The sequence below is a fragment of the Oncorhynchus clarkii genome, chromosome 16 (genome assembly GCF_045791955.1).
Source record: "Oncorhynchus clarkii lewisi isolate Uvic-CL-2024 chromosome 16, UVic_Ocla_1.0, whole genome shotgun sequence".
Classification (NCBI taxonomy): Eukaryota; Metazoa; Chordata; class Actinopteri; order Salmoniformes; family Salmonidae; genus Oncorhynchus; species Oncorhynchus clarkii.
Genome location: NC_092162.1, coordinates 24,339,812 through 24,356,461, shown reverse-complemented (window position 1 = coordinate 24,356,461; position 16,650 = coordinate 24,339,812). Strand labels below are relative to the sequence as shown.

General features: G+C 43.6%; 1 protein-coding gene across 1 annotated transcript; it reads left to right on the top strand.

The window, feature by feature from the left end:
• Positions 1-297: 297 nt before the first annotated feature.
• LOC139367532 (tectorin beta) lies at positions 298-16,046 on the top strand. The gene is made up of 10 exons (XM_071105777.1): positions 298-367; positions 479-669; positions 823-974; positions 1,083-1,155; positions 1,447-1,550; positions 10,675-10,758; positions 10,931-11,093; positions 15,226-15,304; positions 15,623-15,655; positions 15,973-16,046. The coding sequence occupies exons 1-10, from the start codon at positions 301-303 to the stop codon at positions 16,044-16,046; spliced, it is 1,020 nt and encodes a 339-aa protein (XP_070961878.1). The 5' UTR covers positions 298-300.
• Positions 16,047-16,650: the final 604 nt, after the last annotated feature.

Genomic DNA, 16,650 nt, shown 5'->3' with positions numbered 1-16,650 from the left:
TGGCTGGTTATTAAACCATGATTAAACAAAACTATGGCTTGGGATCTGACTCCCCTGGCTGCTATTGTGATCCTCCCCCTCCGCTCAGAGACCAACGATGCTTCATCTGCAGTCCCTCTTCTTATTTTTCTTTCCTTTCTGTTTGAACACTGAAATTCAGCTTTTAGCTGTGCATGCATGTGTACAAGCTCAAATAAACCTCATTATATATGGGGAGATCATACGATTAACATTTTTAATTGACTTTATCATATCAATGTGTTACAATTTATCTCTGATATTTATTTTCAGCCTTTGACAATGGCTGCTGTAAGCGCTCTACTACTTCTACTGCCGGTAGCGTGGACTTGTGCCCCCCAGAAAGCAGGTGAGTATTTTTCCCTTAAAGAGAGTGGAATCGCTATCCCTATGACACTATGGAACAGGTTCTATCAGCATCCTCTAAGATCGTCTTTTCTCTGTGCTTGTTGTTTATCAGACTATGTGATGGTGTCGTGTTTCCCCAATGCCATCATTGCTAACGTCCCGGAGTGTCCCTACGGCTGGGAGATCGGCCAGCTATCCCTAGGGGGGCTGTGTTACAGCGGTGTTAACAGCCCAGGGTACTTTCGCTTCACCATCCCTGACCTGACGCCCAAAAACAACTCGTACTGTGGCACTCACGCCGAGGTGAGAAAGTACTTTTAATGGAGGGGGTAAGCTTGCCTGAGACATGAAGAGTTGCAGGTCTGAGCAAGGTATTCCAGCTAAATGCAAAAGCGATAGGCCTAAAGAATCAACAACCCATCCTCATTCTTTGGCGTGTCTGCTATTCTTTCCCAGTATATTGGTGGTAAAGACCCCAAGTATGTCTTCTACAACTCCATTGTGTCCAATGACACTTCACTAACAGTCAGAAACCAGCCGGTCAACTACACGTTCAGCTGCACGTACCGGGCCGCCTACTTGGTCAACAACGCCGTCTTCAGCCAAAGGTAAGCACCAATCCTGGCATTTAGGTCACCGCCGGTACCTTCTGGAAAGCATTTGCATTCTAACCCAATGACTTTCAGCGTTTTTACTAAACCCTTTGCTTCTTCCAGAGTGGCTACAGTTTTTGTCAACAACGGGAGTTTAGGCACTTTTAGTTCACAGTTGTCTATGAACGTGTTCACGGTGAGTACCTCAGGTTTAGGTTCTCATCAACTTCCCGGACACAGATTAAGCCTAGTCTTGGACATTAAATGGAGATTATCCATAAAGCATGCTTTTTAGTCCAGGAATAGGCTTAGTCTGGCCCCGCGAAACAGGTTCTTAGCTGCTGAGTGTAAAACGTAATGCTAACATTAGTTTTGTAATATTACGGAGATAATAATTTGTCCATTACTTGTAAGGATCACTCAAGTCGTAAAAGTCAACTTAATGTGAATATAAATATAACTGACTGACCTGTGTTCATGTCTTTAGAATTCCAAGTTCCTGTATGCCAAAGACGCCCCCTATGTGATTGACACATCAGAGATTGGCTCTGAAGTGTTCATTGGGATGGAAGCCAAAGGACTCAGCAACAGGTACTCAAAATATACAGTATATACAGTTGAAGTCGGAAGTTTACATAAACTTAGGTTGGAGTCATTAAAACTCGCTTTTCAACCACTCCACAAATTTCTTGTTAACAAACTATAGTTTTGGCAAGTCGGTTAGGACATCTACTTTGTGCATGACACAGGTAATTTAAAAAAAAATGTTTAAAGACAGATTATTTCACTTAGAATTAATTCACTGTATCACAATTCCAGTGGGTCAGAAGTTTACATACACTAAGTTGACTGTGCCTTTAAACAGCTTGGAATATTCCAGAAAATGATGTCATGGCTTTAGAAGCTTCTGATATGCTAATTGACACAATTTGAGTCATTTGGAGGTGTACCTTTGGATGTATTTCAAGGCCTACCTTGAAACTCAGTGCCTCTTTGCTTGACATTATGGGAAAATCAGAAGAAATCAGCCAAGACCTCAGAAAAAAAATTGTTTACCTCCACAAGTCTGGTTCATCCTTGTGAGAAATTTCCAAATGCCTGAATGTACCACGTTCATCTGTATAAACAATAGCACTCAAGTATTAACACCATGGGACCACGCAGCCGTCATACCGCTCAGGAAGGAGACACGTTCTGTCTCCTAGAGATGAACAAAGTTTGGTGCGAAAACAGCAAAGGACCTTGTGAAGATGCTGGAGGAAACAGGTACAGAAGTATCTATATTCCCAGTAAAACGAGTCCTATATCGACATAACCTGAAAATAAAGTGATCCTAACTCATTTTTACTTGGATTAAATGTCAGGAATTGTGGAAAAACTGACTTTAAATGTATTTTGCTGAGTTGCATGTAAACTTCCGACTGTATATATATTTAGCAAATGTTTATTTATACTGAACAAAAATATGAAAGCATTATGCAACAATTTACAGTTCATATAAGGAAATGAGTCAATTTAAATAAATTCATTAGGCCCTAATCTATGGATTTCAAATGACTGGGCAGCCATGGGGGGCCTGGGAAGGAATAGGCCCACCCAATGCGGGAGCCAGGCCCAGCCAATCAGATTGAGTTTTTCCGCAAAGAAGGGCTTTATTACAGAGAGAAATACTCCTCAGTTCCATTACCTGTCTGGGGTGGCTGGTCTCAGATGATCCCACAGGTAAAGAAGCCAGATACAGAGGTCCTGAGCTGGAGTGGTTACATGTGGTGCGCAGTTGTGAGGCCGGTTGGAGTTACTGCCAAATTCTCTACAACAATGTTGGAGGCGACTTATGGTATAGAAATTAACATGAAATTCTCTGGCAACAGCTCTAGTGCACAAAACAGTACATTTTAGAGTGGCCTTTTATTGTCCCCAGCACAAGGTGCACCTCTGTAATGATCATGCTGTTTCATCAGCTTCTTGATATGCCACACCTGTCAGGTGGATGGATTATCTTGGAAAAAGAGAAATGCTCACTAACAGGGATGTAATCAAATGTGTGCACAAAATTGGAGAGAAATAAGCTTTTTTTGCATATGGAAAAATTCTGGGATCTTTTATTTCAGCTCACGGGACCAACACTATGCATGTTGCGTTTATATATTTGTTCAGTATAGATATTCCTCGCCCTGCATAAAGCAAAAACACGTGACCAAATACGACAATATGTGAAAGTGGGGGGGGGGGGGGATACAGTTGAAGTCGGAGGTTTACATACACCTTAGCCAAATACATTTAAACTCAGTTTTTCACAATTCCTGACATTTAATCCTAGTACCAAATTCCCTGTTTTAGGTCAGTTAGGATCACCACTTTATTTTAAGAATGTGAAATGTCAGAATAATAGTAGAGAGAATGATTTATTTCAGATTATTATTTCCTTTATCACATTCCCAGTGGGTCAGACGTTTACATACACTCAATTAGTATTTGGTAGCATTGCCTTTAAATTGTTTAACTTGGGTGAAACGTATCGGGGAGCCTTCCACAAGCTTCCCACAATAAGTTGGGTGAATTTTGGCCCATTCCTCCTGACAGAACTGGTGTAACTGAGTCAGGTTTGTAGGCCTCCTTGCTCGCACACGCTTTTTCAGTTCTGCCAACAAATTTTCTATTGGATTGAGGTCAGGGCTTTGTGATGGCCACTCCAATACCTTGACTTTGTTGTCCTTAAGCCATTTTGCCACAACTTTGGAAGTATGCTTGGGGTCATTGTCCATTTGGAAGACCCATTTGCAACCAAGCTTTAACTTCCTGACTGATGTCTTGAGATGTTGCCATCTATTTTGTGAAGTGCACCAGTCCCTCCTGCAGCAAAGCACCCCCACAACATGATACTGCCACCCCCGTGCTTCACGGTTGGGATGGTGTTCTTCGGCTTGCAAGCCTCCCCTTATTTCCTCCAAACATAACGATGGTCATAATGGCCAAACAGTTCTATTTTTGTTTCATCAGACCAGAGGACATTTTTCCAAAAAGTATGGAGCAGTGGCTTCTTCCTTGCATTGCGGCCTTTCAGGTTATGTCGATATAGGACTAATTTTACTGTGGATATAGTTACTTTTGTACCTGTTTCCACCAGCATCTTCACAAGGTCCTTTGCTGTTGTTCTGGGATTGATTTGCACTTTTCCCACCGAAGTACTTTCATCTCTAGGTGACAGAGCTCGTCTCCTTCCTGAGCGGTATGACAGATGTGTGGTCCCATGGTGTTAATACTTGAGTGCTATTGTTTGTACAGATGAACGTGGTACCTTCAGGCATTTGGAAATTGCTCCCAAGGATGAATCAGACTTGTGGAGTTCTACAAAAAGTAGGTATTGACTGATTTCTTTTGATTTTCCCATGATGTCAAGCAAGGAGGCACTGAGTTTCAAGGTAGGCCTTGAAATACATCCACAGGTACACCTCCAATTGACTCAAATTATGTAAATTAGCATATCAGAAACTTCTAAAGCAATGACGTCATTTTCTGGAATTTTCCAAGCCGTTTAAAGGCACCGTCAACTTAGTGTATGTAAACTTCTGACCCACTGGAATTGTGATACGGTGAATTATGAGTTAAATAATCTGTCTGTAAACAATTTTTGGAAAAATGACTCGTGTCATGCATAAAGTAGATGTCCTAACCGACCTGCCAAAACTATAGTTTGTTAACAAGACATTTGTGGAGTGGTTATAAAACGAGTTTTAATGACTCCAACGTAAGTGTATGTAAACGTCTGACTTCAACTGTAGGTGTTGGAGACAAACAGTGCCTTTAGAAAGTTTTCACACCCCTTAACTGATTCCACATTTTGTTGTGTTACAGCCAGAATGCAAAATTGATTAAATTTATAAATTTTCTCTCACCCATTTACACACACTTACACACAATTCCCCATAATGACAACATTAAAATATGTTTTTAGAAAGGTTGGAAAATTTATTGAAAATTAAATACAGAAATATAGTATCTGATTTACATAGGGATTCACACCACTGAGTCAATACATGCTATCTTTGGCAGTGATTACAGCTGTGAGTCTTTATGGGTAAGTCTCTAAGAGCTTTGCACACCTGGATTGTACAATAATTGCAAATTATTATTTAAAAAATTCTCCAAGCTTTGTCAAATTGCTTGTTTTGAAAATTGTTAGACAGACATTTTCAAGTCCTGCCATAGATTTTCAAGTCGATTTAAGTCAAAACTGTAACCAGGCCACTCAGGAACATTCAATGTTGTCTTGGTAAGCAACTCCAGTATACTGTATATTTGGCCTTGTGATTTAGGTTATTGTCCTGCTGAAAGGTGAATTCTTCTTCCAGTGTCTGGTGGAAAGCAGACTGAATCAGGTTTTCCTCTATGATTTTGCCCGTGCTTAGATCCATTCTGTTTCTTTTTTATCCTGAAAAACTCCCCAGTTTGTATCAATTACAAGCATACCCATAACATGATGCAGCCACCACTATGCTTGAAAATATGGAGTGAGGTAATGTGTTGTATTGTGTCACACCCTGATCTGTTTCACCTGTCCTTGTGCTTGTCTCCACCTATCTTCCCCGTTATCCCCTGGGTATTTATACCTGTGTTTTCTGTCTGTCTGTGCCAGTTCGTCTTGTTTTGTCAAGTCAACCTTCGTGTTACTCCGTGCTCCTGCTTTTTTCCTTTTCTCTGTTTTTTGCTAGTACTCCCGGTTTTGACCCTAGCCCACCTTGACTCTGAAACTGCCTGCCTGACCATACTGCCTGCCCTGACCTAGAGCCTGCCTGTCACTATTTACCTCCTGGACTAGGACCTTGTTATGATATTTTGCCTGTCCATGAACATTATATTGCCTGCCCCTTGGATACTAATAAATATCAGAGACTCGAACCATCTGCCTCCCATGTCTGCATCTGTGTCTCGCCCTGTGCCCTTATAGTACGAACTGGCCATGACAGACCCAGCAGACTTGGACCAGCTCCGCCACGCTGTCTCCCTGCAGGTAGCCACCATTGCGAGGCATGAGGAGCTACTGCTGGAGCTTTTGGAAGGTTTTCGTTCCCTGACAGAACCCCACGACCAAGGGTTCAAGGCTATTACGGAGCAAATCAGTGAGTTAGCTCATAGGCAGCCTGCCGCCTCTGAGACCTCCCAACCACCCAGTAACTTGCCTACAATCAGTGCTGGTCTTGGACACACTTGTTCATCCGCTGCTGCTCGTACATATCCGAAGGAATCCGGAAGTCCACAAAGGCTGTATTTCCGAGAAGACCTGAAGCCACCTGAATTCCCTCGAGAATCATCGGCAACGGGTGAGTCAGATACACTGGAACCTATGCAACTGGGCAGAGCTTGATTATTGCCTAGGGAACCTTCACATAGGCTAAGTTCCAACAGTTGTCTGTACCGTGGGGCTGCGGGGAATTATATAGCCACCTGCCCGGTTAAGAGACCTATTTCTTTAGTAGGTACAAGTACTCTGGTGAGCCAGACTGGGAATCCTCTAATTCCTATCAAACACACTCCCTTTTTTGTGATACTGCTGTGGGGAGACCAGTCTATGTCTCTCCGGGTGCTCATTAACTCTGGGGCGGATGAGAGTTTTATGGTTTATAGTTTCTGAATTAGGTATCCCCACTCAACTCCTCTCTGTTCCCATGGACGCTAGTGCACTGGACGGGTGTTAATATGCGGGTTTCATGAAATCACAGTGAGTCTACACAGCTTCTCCTCATTGAGTCCCCCCATGTTCCTGCTGTGTTGGAATTTTCTTGGCTCCAAAAACACAACCCTGTTATTGACTGGACCACAAGTTCAATCCTGGGTTGGAGTCCGTTCTGCCATTGCCTCAAAGCAGCGCAGCCTTCCCCGAGACGGCCTCCTCAGGGCTTAAGTCAAGCCACGGATTTCTCTTCTGTCCCCGCAGAGCACCATGACCTCCTGGAGGTCTTCGGAAAGGTACAAACTACTTCTCTTCCCCTGCATCGTCCCTACGATTCTGCCATTGACCTTCTCCCAGGCACCACACCGCCTCGTGGTCGGCTATATTCCCTATCCGGCCTGGAAACCCAGGCCATGGAGGAGTATATTGAGGACTCTCTGGCTGCTGGAGGCATCCGTCCTTCTGCATCCCCTGCCGGCGCAGGGTTTTTCTTTGTGGAAAAGAAGGACAACTACCGGGGCCTTAATGACATAATGATCAATAATCGTTACCCCCTACCACTCCTCTCCTCGGCTTTCAAACCTCTCTGTGGGCTACCATCTTCTCCAAGCTGGACCTTCAGAATGCCTACCACCTGGTTCGGATACACAAAGGCGATGAGTGGAAAGCAGCCTTCAATACTGCCAGTGGACATTGAGTACCTGGTCATGCCGTTTGGACTCACCAATGCCCCGCGGTCTTCCAGGCCCTGGTAAACAATGTGCTCTGGGACACGTTAAATCATTTCGTGTTCGTCTACCTCAACAACATCGTATTTTTTTCTAGTTCTGCCCAAGAACACATCCTCCATGTTCGACAAGACCTTCAGCGCCTCCTGGAGAACCAGTTATTTGTGAATGCAGAGATGTGCGAGTTCCACCGTTTTACCCTCTTCTTTCTGGGATATGTCATCGCAGAAGGAAATGTCCAGATGGACCCGGAAAAGGTGAAAGCAGTAGTGGAATGGCCCCAACCTACGTCCAGGGTGCAGCTACAACGTTTCCTGGGGTTTGCCAATTCCTACCAGAGATTCATTCGAGGCTACAGCACCCTTGTGGCCCCCTATCGGGCACTCACCTCTTCAAAGGTAATGTTCACATGGTCCCCAGCGGTTGACAGAGCCTTTGTGGACCTGAAGCATCGGTTCACTACAGCCCCATCCTCATCCATCCGGGCCTGTCCTGTCAGTTTGTGGTTGAGGTCGATGCTTCTGATGTTGGAGTGGGGGCTATCCTATCCCAGAGATCCGTCCAGGACCATCCCTGTGCCTTCATGTCCCATCGTCTCAACTCTGCAGAAAGAAACTACGACGTGGGTAACCGAGAACTCCTGGCGATCAAGATGGCACTGGAGGAGTGGAGACACTGGCTGGAGGGAGCAGAACATCCGTTTTTGGTTTGGACCAACCACAAGAGTTTCTAATATCTCCGCACAGCCAAGTGCCTTAACTCCAGGCAGGCCCGGTGGGCTCTGTTATTCACCAGGTTCAGCTTCACCATTTCCTATCGTCCAGGGTCCAAGAATATTAAACCTGACACCCTCTCTCACCGGTACAGTCCCGCTGCCACATCCTCTGGCTCAGAGACCATCCTCCCTACCTCATGTGCTTGCAGCTGCTGTGTGCTGGGGTATTGAGACCCTGGACTGCAAGGCACAACATTCCCAGCCTGCCCCTGGAGGGGGCCCGGCTAACCGGTTGTTCATCCCCAGTTCAGTCCTGGAATGGGCTCATTCCTCCAGGCTTACCTGTCATCTGGGTTCCCGTCGAACCCTGTCCTCTCTCCGACAACATCTCTGGTGGCTCACAATGGTTCCTGACGCTTTAGCCTTCGTCGCTGCGTGCACCGTTTGTGCTCAGAATAAGACCCATCTGATGGTAGTGGATCTGTTTTCCAATGCCGCCCATTTCATCCCTCTCCCCGAACCACTCTCTGCCAAAGAGACGGCCCAGCTCATGGTGCAGCACGTCATCAGGTTCCACGGACTCCCAGTAGACATGGTCTCCAACCGGGGTCCTCAGTTCTCATCTCAGTTATGGAACCCTGCACCCTTATTGGGTTGTCGGCCAGCCTGTCCTCCGGATTCCATTCCCAATCCAATGGCCAGTCGGAGCGAGCAAACCAAGACCTGGAAACAACATCAAGATGCCTCATCTCAACCAACCCCACTACCTGGAGCCGACAAATGGTCTGGGTGGAGTATACCCGGAACACTCTTCCCTGTTCGACCACGGGACTTTCACCTTTTGAGTGCTCCATGGGGTATCAGCTTTCGCTCTTCCCAGAATAAGAGCAAGAAGTCAACATACCCTTGGCCCAGATGTTCATCCACCGCTGTCGGCGTACCTGGAGAAGAGCCTGGGTGGCGCTTCTCAAGACCAACTCCAGGTATCGTCGACAAGCGGTCCGCTGCCGGACTCCAGCCCCTCGCTATCGCATTGGGCAGGGGGTATGGCTATCCACACGGGACCTGCCCCTTCGGGTGGAATCCCGCAAACTTTCCCCCTGTTTCATTGGCCCTTTCCCCATCTCTAGAGTCCATCGTTCCACTGCTGTCACACCCTGATCTGTTTCACCTATCCTTGTGCTTCTCTCTACCCCCTCCAGGTGTCACCCATCTTCCCCATTGTCCCCTGGGTTTTTATACTTGTGTATTCTGTCTGTGCCAGTTGGTCTTGTTTTGTCAAGTCAACCAGTGTGTTACTCCGTGCTCCTGCTTTTTCCTTTTCTCTGTTTTTTGCTAGTCCTCCTGGTATTGACCCAAGCCTGCCTTGACTCTGAACCCACCTGCCTGACCATAATGCCTGCCCTAGCGCCTTCCTGTCACTATGTACCTCCTGGACTCTGACCTTGTTATGATATTTTGCCTGTCCACGACCATTATCTTGCCTGCCCCTTGGATACTAATAAATATCAGAGACTCAAACCATCTGCCTCCTGTGTCTGCATCTGGGTCTCGCCCTGTGCCCTTATAGTATTGTATTTTTCCACAAACAACACTTTGTATTCAGGACAAAAATGTTTTGCAGTATTACTTTAGTGGCTTGTTGCAAACAGGATGCTTGTTAATGAATATTTTTATTCTGTACAGAATTCCTCCTTTATACTCCGTCAATTATGTTAGTATTGTGGAGTAACTACAATGTAGTTGTTTTATCCTATCACACTCAGTAAACTCTGTAACTGTATTAAAGTCACCACTGGTGTCAAGGATTCCCCCGCTACTGCTGCTCATTCCGTAAACCAGCTCCGGAGGTCTACGTCACCGGCCTCTAGGCATCGCTGAACTTGTTTCATTATGCACACCTGCTTCCCATTCCCCCTGATTAGTAGTTGTATATGTGCCCTCTGTTCACCATTGTTTTGTCGGTTATTTTAACCACGCCCGTTGGTCCTGTGCTGTTGTAGCGGCTTCCAAGCTGCATGTGTTGTGTACATGTTATTCCAGGTCTCGTCCTGTGTATTTGTCCCGTGTATTTGCGGTTTAACCTCGCTCTTTTGTTTGGGTTACATACGTGTTTTGTATACGTGTTTGTTTTGGGCTTTGTCCCCGTGGCTTTCACGGCATGTTGTATTTTTGGGTGGAGTATTAAAACCCCCTATTAGGTATTCCTGCGCCTGCCTCCATTCCTTTATACAACGTGACAATTGGCCTCATGGTGATATCTCTGAGCGGTTTCCTTCATCTTCGCTTTTCACATTTTAATTGATTTGTAAAAAGTTCTAAACATAATTCCACGTTGACATTATGGGGTATTGTGTGTAGGCCAATGATGTAATCCATTTTAAATTCAGTCTGTAACACAACAAAATGTGGAAAAAGTCAAGGAGTGTGAATAACGTCTGAAAGCACTGTATTTGTATCATGCAACATCCATTCACCCTTAAAGAGATCACTTCTCTGGATAGAAATAAGGGGATGATAATTCAAAACACAAAACAGGGGGAGGTGCCCCCGGATCCCCCTTTCTTGAATATAATTGTCCAACATTCTTTGCTCCCCCAGATTCAAAGTGGTGATAAGCAACTGCTGGGCGACACCCACTCCTTACTCAATAGACAAGAAGAGGTGGAATCTCATCATCAACAGGTATTTCAGTGGTAACCAACCTAATTCGCACTGCTTGCCGATCAAAACCCAACTTTGTGGAATAAACAAGTTCATACTGAATTGCATTGAACTTTCGTACAGTTGATAGTTGTTCCTATATTTTCCAAACATTTGATCAAACATTCAATCAATTGAGGTCTCTCATTCACAGCTGCTCGTATGACAAAACTGTGACCATTTTCGAGAACGCCAAAGACAGCCGCTCCATGTTCAAGTTCAACTCATTCCGCTTCCAGCGCCAGGAGAAGGTGTCCACTGTTTGGCTTCACTGCGAGGTTGGGGTTTGTGACGGAGAAAAACTATCATGTCAGCCAGTAAGTATGACATTTTACCATCCTACATATGTGACATGGGACATTTGTGATAAATAAGCGTAGTCGCCAGGAAGTCGATACTGGGTAAGGGTCTTTCTATAAACTAGGGTACCAGTAAGCATTTCTTGTTGTGGACAACTGTTTAGAGCTGTTAAAGTCAATAATAATTAGCTAAACAAATTCATTTGAATGCATTAAGATATAAAGGGGGAACATGGATACATTAAATTTAATTCATGAGTTGAATCAAAACCTTTCTCCTGCTTGGCGTCTTCACAGATTTGGCAAATATCATTTGACAAAACATGAACTTTCTTTCCTTGCATTTATGATACTGTTTGTTGTTATATCATATACTAATCATTTAAGAATTAAATTACACATTGAACTTGATACTGTAAAATTCCTGGATATTGCTGTTGGACTCAGTTTTCATGGGCACACATTCCAAATAATTACGCAATTTCAAAATGTCATGCTTTTAACAGAACGAGTAACTTTAACATGACTAATAAATAAAAAAAAATCTATACTGTCATTAAGGGGGTTCTTCAATAATCACGCATAGTAGTTGTCTAGCTGTTTAGTTGTGTGGGGACATTATTGCACAATACCAGTTGATTCAGGAAAGGATTTTATGAATGACAGTCAAGTGATAAAGAGCTTGTGTGATACTGCACATGTTTTGAACAACAGCCGAAGTGAGAGAATTAATGTGGATCTCGAGGATTGACAGAACATTGGTGTCTATGTTAGGCGGTCTATATCATAGGCAAAATTAGGTCAAGATTCTTGAGGTAAGATGTCTTATTTTTCAATTTTCTGCATATAAAAGTTACACACGCCTCTTTGAGGGAACGCAACACCCTGCTACACTCAACTCCCCGTGGAGTGAAAGCGGTAGGTGACTGCAGATGCGGGTAAGGATGACGAGGCAGAATATATTACCGTTTACAGGGAATTTATTTCCTTCACACAGTCATTTGGGGAAAATGGGCTGGACGGAAGCAAAAAAAAAGTTAGTTAAAGAGCCCCCTCTCCTACCTTACTTACCCACCCACAACTTACCTAACTAGCAACAACGGGTGCACTAACCAAAAACAGGGGATGGTCCACCCAGGTCTTACCTAGTGTGCATAGACATAGTACATACTACGAGTATGTGTGCCCGCAGGCCTCTTGTCTAAGCACTCCCAATGTGCCTTGCCCTTCCCCTCCAGGAACAAATGAAACAGAATAATACAAACTTAAAGTTAAAGTGAACAATTTCACAAATCAAAAACACAGTCCTACTGCATACACAAACATCAGCAGGACCGGTTACAAAATACTTCACAAAAATTCAGAAAGCCCAACAACAAAACACAGGACATACCAATAAGCTCTCTCCTCCTAATAACGGAACACTGGCTTTTAAAGCTGCAGAAGGAGTGGGTAGTTGAAAACAGCTGTATCTTCTGACGAGAGGGCGTGGCAGAGCTCCAATCATCAATGGGGCGGACCAATCAGCTGCTTAGGACTTCAGGAAGTCATTTCCTGAAATACACACACAATAGTGACATAGGTGTGTCCAGCTTACACCGGTGCAAATCTGTATAGCAATGGAATGAAACATCCAAACAATGCCACAAGTGTTGTACTGTTGATCCACCACACACCCAAAGGGTTGTGGGGTCCTGTCCAGAAACAACCCTGAGCCCCTACCCCTAAACACTGAGAGGATCGGACAGGTGTAAGCAATACCGCAAAAATTCCGCCAAGCCTATCAGAGTTAGATGGAGAGCTGACCATGTCACCACCCATCAAGCCCTCTCAGATCTCCACAAGTGTCGAGAATCTGTGCAGTATTAATAATAATGTATTACATTTGTAAAGCGCCTTTCATGATACTGTACATGAATAAACTAAAAGTGCATTAAAACAAATAGTCTGAGCCCTGAGATTGTCAGGAAGGGAGTTCCAAAGCCATGGTGCATGGGGAGAAAAGACCACCCATAGTTTGGAGATGGGTCCTGGGTGCATGAAGCCGTTTGGCGTGGCTTCACCCTCAACTATTGTGTTATTGACTGTACGCTTGTTTATTCCATGTGTAACTCTGTGTTGTTTGTGTCGCACTGCTTTGCTTTATCTTGGCCAGGTCGCAGATGTAAATGACAACTTGTTCTCAACTAGCTTACCTGGTTAAATAAAGGTGAACTAAAAATATATATATTTAAAAAAGGGTGCATGGAGGTTCATAGGAGAGTAGATCTGACCGGGACGCAGGTCCAATGCTATTTAGACAATTATTTGAGGGACAGGTTTCCAATGGAGGTCAACAAGGATAGGGGTGATGTTGGCAGACTTTTTGGTTTGTCAGAATCCTTGCAGCACTGTTTTTTGAATGAGCTGTAATGTATTAATTGAGTTTGCAGGTAGTTCCCCCCCAAGTACTGCATTCCCATAATCAATTCTGGGGAAGACGAATGCATGGATAAACTTTTCTGCATCAGAAGCGCTGAGAGAGGGTCTTAGGCGGGAGATGTACTTCAGGTGAAGATTGTTTTACAGAAGTGAGTAACGTGGACATTGAAGGAGAGTGCAGGGTCGAATTTAACGCCAAGGTTGGTGATGACTGAGGAGAGGGGAATGATGTGGCCATTGATAGCAGGGCAGATGAGTTGGTGATCTGCTGGGTGTGCCTACAATCATTGCCTCTGTCTTGCTGCTGATGAATTGGAGTTGTTCTGCAGCCAGGACTTAACCTCTTCCAGACAGTTGTACAGAGTAGATGTTGAGGGGCTAGGGGTAGCTCAGTCTCTCAGTCAGTCTGACACTGTCTAAAAATATGAACAGCTGTCAACTTCTGGCATCCTCTGTCCTTGAGAATCTCAATTGCATGATTCATTGCATCCTCGCTCCTCGTGTCCTTCTCAAAATCCATTGGATGAGAAGGTCAGAGGCCCCTCCCCTCAACTTCTTATCTAATGGGTTTTGAGAAGGAGGCGAGGAGAGAGTATGTGAGGAATCAAGGAAATGCAATTGAGATTCTTCCCTTGTTCCCTCCATTCCTCACCTCCCTCTCAAAGTACATTGTGAACTAAAGGTTCCTCCCCTCGGGCCCCAATGCACTTTCAAGGAGAGGCAAGGAGTATTGGAAAAAGACAGAGGAAGCAAGAATTTGATGGTTAGTTTTCAGATACAGACTCACTCACACTACACACACACAGTCAGGCTTGTACAGCTAACCTTGTGGGGACACACAATTCAGTCCCATTCAAAATCCTATTTTCCCTAACCGCTAAACCTAACCCTAACCAGTACACTTACCCTAACCCAAAAGCCTAACACGAACCCTAAAACTAACCCAACCCTTAATGTAACTCTAACCCTAACACTAATTCTAACCTTAACCCCAAACCCCCGATAAATAGCATTTGACCTCATGGGTACTAACAATGTCCCCAGTTGGTCAAATGTTTGTTAGTTTACAATTCTTGTGGGGTCTTCTGGTCCCCACAAGAATAGTTAAAACATGTCCAAACACAATATTGAAGAGTTTACAGATTTTAATGATTTCATTATTGGTTATTGTCAATGATTTTGCTGACAGAACCAATTGTATTACATTGTTATATTAACTAAAACATAAATGCTGTTGATAATTTTCATTCTAAAGCAATGTTTAGCATGGCTGTAAATGATAGAGAAGTTGACTAAAGCACAAACGGGCCTGGCTAATAGGCAAAGAAACATGTGGTGTCCATGTTTCATGTGACCTTTTTGAATATTTTGTTGTTGCTAGGTGGAGTTATGGCATCATTGTGCTTATCTAGACTCTTATTCCTGTAACTACACATGTGAAGCTGCAAGAAAATCATATTTAAGTGAATATCCAACCATTTTGAAATGTTGACGCTGACGTTGGCCCCTTAATTTATAGAATGACCCATAAATGCAAACTCTGTCATTGCACCTAAAAACTGTTTAAGTGCAATGCCTTCTACTCACTGTCCTATTAAAATGCATACTTTTTTACTTATCTGCATATTTCAGTTTAGTGCATTCACAACACACATTTATCAGGAGTTGGTTGTATACAGCTCTGGTCAGCAAAGAGGTCATTAAACACTATCTTCTAATCTTTTTTAAGGGCCCGTGCACTGCCAGAAGCCTCCCTTCTGAAGCAGAGCCAAGTGGCGGTATCCTCACCACAGAGTTCCACCTTAAAGGTATGTCTTTTTCATCTTGATGTAACATTTCCTGACCAATCACTTGTGGTTGGTTCCCCTTTGCCTATGTAACAACTAAGGGGTGGTATAGTCAAAACATGCAATATAATGTAACATAGCATTAGAGGCTCCTTTTTGTCTTTGTTTCACCTTTTTATTTTTTAATAATTGAAAATCAGTTAATAAATGTATACATTTTTTTCAATGTTTTTAACACCAGCAAGGTGCCAAGGTCTTGCTTGTGATGTATGGTGTGACGTTTGACTTCCATCATAATTTGCTGTCTGCCTTTCTATTATGTCTCACTGTTTCCCACAGCTAATGAATCTTCCAATAATGAACACATCACAGGTAATTATCTAAGAGCTGATCACATGGCATAATTACAATACAAATCTATATGGCCTATTTTTAATCAGTTGACATGTAACCACTGAGTTAATGTTGTGTTTTTAATGCTGCTGCTGCCGAAATAGGAAGTTTGCTGAAGTGACGCACTTATGCTGATACAGTAAATTTATGCTTGAAATATGGCTCCGTACCCTTTTTTATTATACCACCAATTAGTACTATTGTAGTGTATTGTAAGTCAATTAACGATGTCCTCCAATTTGTGTTTCTCTTATCTATTTCCTGTTTATACCCTGTCTCTTTCCTGTTTCTCCCAGGCACGTCTCTATGTATCCTGTGTATAGTCCTGGTAAACACACTGTTGGGTTGTGTGAATCTACCCAAAATGTAGAATATATAAATGCATTAGAATCTGTATGTGTGGACAAACTACTACACTTTTGGAGAGGATATGAAACTATATAGACATGCTGGACACATATACTGAAAAGAATATACACTACCGGTCTAGAGTTTGGAAACACCTACTCATTCAAGGGTTTTCTTTATTTGTACTATTTTCTACATTGTAGAATAATAGAAAAGACATCAAAGCTATGAAATAAGACATATGGAATCATGTAGTAACCAAAAAAGTGTTAAACAAATCAAAATATATTTTATATATGAGATTCTCCAATAGCCACCCTTTGCCTTGATGACAGCTTTGCACGCTCTTGGCATTCTATCAACCAGCTTCACCTGGAATGCTTTCCCAACAGTCTTGAAGGCGTTCCCACATATGCAGAGCACTTGTTGGCTGCTTTTCCTTCAGTCTGCGGTCCGACTCATCCCAAACAATCTCAATTTGGTTGAGGTCGGGGGATTGTGGAGGCCAGGTCATCTGATGTAGCACTCCATCACTCTCCTTCTTGGTAAAATAGCCCTTGGGTCATTGTCCTGTTGAAAAACAAACGATAGTCCCACTAAGCCCAAACCAGATGGGATGGCGTATC